The sequence below is a fragment of the Nematolebias whitei genome, chromosome 2 (assembly GCF_014905685.2).
Source record: "Nematolebias whitei isolate Nwh7 chromosome 2, NemWhi1, whole genome shotgun sequence".
Classification (NCBI taxonomy): domain Eukaryota; kingdom Metazoa; phylum Chordata; class Actinopteri; order Cyprinodontiformes; family Rivulidae; genus Nematolebias; species Nematolebias whitei.
This window is the reverse complement of record NC_056499.1, coordinates 33,547,175-33,550,489: the sequence shown is the minus strand read 5'-3', so window position 1 is coordinate 33,550,489 and position 3,315 is coordinate 33,547,175. Positions and strand designations below refer to the sequence as shown.

The 3,315-nt window shown below is 38.3% G+C and overlaps 1 protein-coding gene across 1 annotated transcript in view; it reads right to left on the bottom strand.

Annotated features, from left to right (window-relative positions):
* Positions 1-1,513: 1,513 nt before the first annotated feature.
* znf536 (zinc finger protein 536) overlaps positions 1,514-3,315 on the bottom strand; it is a 5,743-nt gene continuing 3,941 nt past the window's right edge. Inside the window, exon 2 of the mRNA XM_037694254.1 lies at positions 1,514-1,698. Coding sequence (XP_037550182.1) covers positions 1,514-1,698 — 185 coding nt within the window. The remainder of the gene's footprint in view (positions 1,699-3,315) is intronic.

The window sequence follows — 3,315 nt, the reverse complement described above, 5'->3', positions numbered from 1 at the left end:
CTTGAAAAAGCTAAAATTAGCATAAGTAGTAGCTGAAATAACTGAAACTAGCAGAAATAGACTGAAAGGAGCATAACAAGCTGAAATTAACATAAATAAGTTAATTAGGCTGAAAGTAGCAAATATTTTCAAAAAAATATTTGAAATTTTCAGAAAACAGCTGAAATTAGATAAAACATGCTAAAAGTTAGCTAAAAAGGTGGAACAAGCTTAAATTAGCAGAAGAAAGCAGAAATAACATGTTTTCCAAATTAGCCTTAAAGAAGCAGAATTGATCACAGAGAAGTGGAAATTATCTAAAAAAAAAAGCATACATTTGTCTAAAACAGCTGAAAAGTAGCTAAAATAGCAGAAAGAAGTTTAATTACCAGAAGGAAGTGGAGAGGGCCCATTTCTGCTAAATTGGGTTGTGAACAGTTTAAATGACTACAAAATAATGTTGAATTTGCTGAAAAGGGTAAAATTAAGAGAAAACAGCTAAATAGTAGTTGAAATTTCAGAAAAAGCTAAAACTTGGATAAAGAATATGAAAGGAGCACAAAAACAGCTGGAAAAAACAGCTGAAATTAGCTAAAAGTGCAGACCTGCACAAGGAAGCTGAAAGAAGCTGAACCAAAACAAAATGTGAAAGGAGCAGTAAAAGGTTGTAAACACATCTAAAGATTTGAAGGATGTAAAATGAGCTCAGTTTATTTTCTATGAGAACAAAAATGGCAAAAAAGGCTAAATATTTCAAAGAGCAAAAGTTGCACCAATACCAAAAATCATAGCTCCCTTCTCCTGAACGAGCTGAACATTTTGAGTTATGATTTGTTGAAATAGCACAAAAATTGTGGGATGAGCAAACAACTCAAAAATGTATGGAAGTAAAATGTACCACAATAGAGTGACTTCAGCATAAACATAAACATTCACTCTATATAACTTTAAAGTAAGAAACAAAAGGTTTATATTTAGCACAAGTCACATTTTTCCAAACATGCTTCTCTGCTTTGTGTCCCATGTTTAATATTTTAAAACTTTATAAGCAGTGGACAGTATTCCTCATTATTTTTGACAAACCATATGCAGAAATGCAGCTAGTTTCAGCGGTCAGCAGCTTGTTGGACATGCCAGCTCTGAAAAATTCAGGATCTCAGACATTCACTTCACACCCATCTGATAGGCTGGTCCCCAGCTCAGTTTTAAAATTGATGAACGAACAAAAGTGCGCATACACAAACACACGCACACACCAGTCATTCTTCCTGGCCACGTCAACAGAGCAGGTGTCCTTAGTAATGCACCATTGCTCACTTGGATCTCTGCATCGCAAAACAGAGGGGACAAGTGGGGGAGGAAAAAGCGCCGAAATAAATAAAGGATAGTTAGAGTAAAAAGAGGAAACGGCTTTTGTCTTTCTGTGATTTAGGCAGCAAACCTTTCAGTTAATGGTATTATTTTTCTTTATTTGTTTATTTCTCTGGTTGCTTGCTGACAGACTTGGGGAGAAATATGAGTCTGTGTCACCAAACTAGTGGTGATCGAAGCGACGTGCATCTGCCTGCCTCCGACTCGATTGCCACAACGCACCGCAGAAGCCCGTCTGGCTGCTGCACCTAATTTCTTCACTCCAGAACAGCCGAACTCCTACACTTGTTATTTTTGGGATGATCAAAAACACTGAGATTATATCAGGAAGACGGGCCGTGAGCCCAGCTGAGGAGAAACGAAGCAGGAAAAGATCTACTTAGTAAAGACCATGCCTTTGCCTCCCTGCTGAGCAACAGCTACATGGTACATAAATAACCATTATGAATCACGCTGTTCGGTCTCACCCCGCCGTTTCTCAAACAAGATCCTGTTTCCATTTAGCCACTGTGGTGGCACAGCCTTCAGAAAGCAGTTTGAGGAGGCAGTGAAATAAAATAAATTGTGTTGTTTTAATGCTTTATTTAGCTAAAATGCTAAAAAAAAAAAAAAAATAATAATAAAATATGTGTGAGAGACAGATGAAAAAGTTCTGAATTAATTTTGAAGGGAGCCAATGCAACCAAAATTTCAACATCCACCTAAATGTATCTAAAAAAAAAACAAAAAGTGATTTGAAATTTACTTCTGTTATAATCTAAGATGACAAAATGCATATTTTTTAAGCATAAACTGCATAAGAAAGTATAAAGATAACCATCCACATGGTGACCACACACCTGTGTGTCCCTGACAACACACTTCATGAGACATGCAAAGTTACAAGTAAGCTTCAAACTTCAAGCTTCAAATAGATTCCATGATATTACTGCTTAGCATATTTTTAGTTAATGTTTTTCTTAGTTCAAATCTTAGATCTTATTACTGTTTTTCTTTTACATTTTACTGTGGGATGTAACTGGGACCCTGAGTACACAATCTCGTTCCACCACATGTACCACATGTGGTGCGAATGACAATAAAGAAACTCTGACTCAAACACGCAGTCCGTGCAAAAGCTATAGATAGTATGGAAAAAAAAATCCCTGAACAATAATAAGCAAAGACACCTACCATATTTTTCGGACTATAAGGCGCATTGCGAGAAACTAAACATTTTGGTAGATTTTTGAGTGCTGTGTACCACATAAAATCGGTTCGAGGTCAGTAAGCACAACCAAAATTAATACATAAGGCGCACCGGATTATACGGCTCACTGTCGATTTTTGAGAAAATTAAAGGATTTTAAGTGTGGCTTATAGTCCAAATAAATTGTAGTTTTATTTGTATGTCTTCACATTGCTTTAATGTTGGAGAAACAACAAGTTAAAAACACCCTTCACTTTCAAATCTGAGGGGAAGTTTTGAGGCCTTATACAATGGAGGTCAGTGAGTTTGGATGTGCTCACTGAGAGGACTTGAGAGAAAACTTAGTCCTATAGCAGTGAGAAACACACAGGGAGAAATAAATGTCTGTTTAGATAATTACATTTATTAAGTGAAAATATATGAAGAGTTTGCCTGGGAGTGGTGGCGCAGAGGTTAGAGAAGGTGGGCCTGTGATCGGAAGATCGCCAGTTCAAGCGACAACATCAAAAATGTGGGTGGGGTAGGTGAAGCACCCACACCTGCCCCCACCCTCAATCGCCCCACTCTGGGCCCTTGAGCAAGGCCCTTAACCCCTACTATGTGCTCCTCCGGGTGTCCTAGATAGCAGCTCTCTGCTCCACGCAGAGGGCTGTGGTAGCTCGGTGTCTGTGGTTGCATCAGGAAGGGCATTCGGCGTAAAAATAACTGCCAAGTCTTCGTGCGACTAAATTCGCTGTGGCGACCCCTAACGCAGGGAGCAGCCGAAAGAAGAAAGA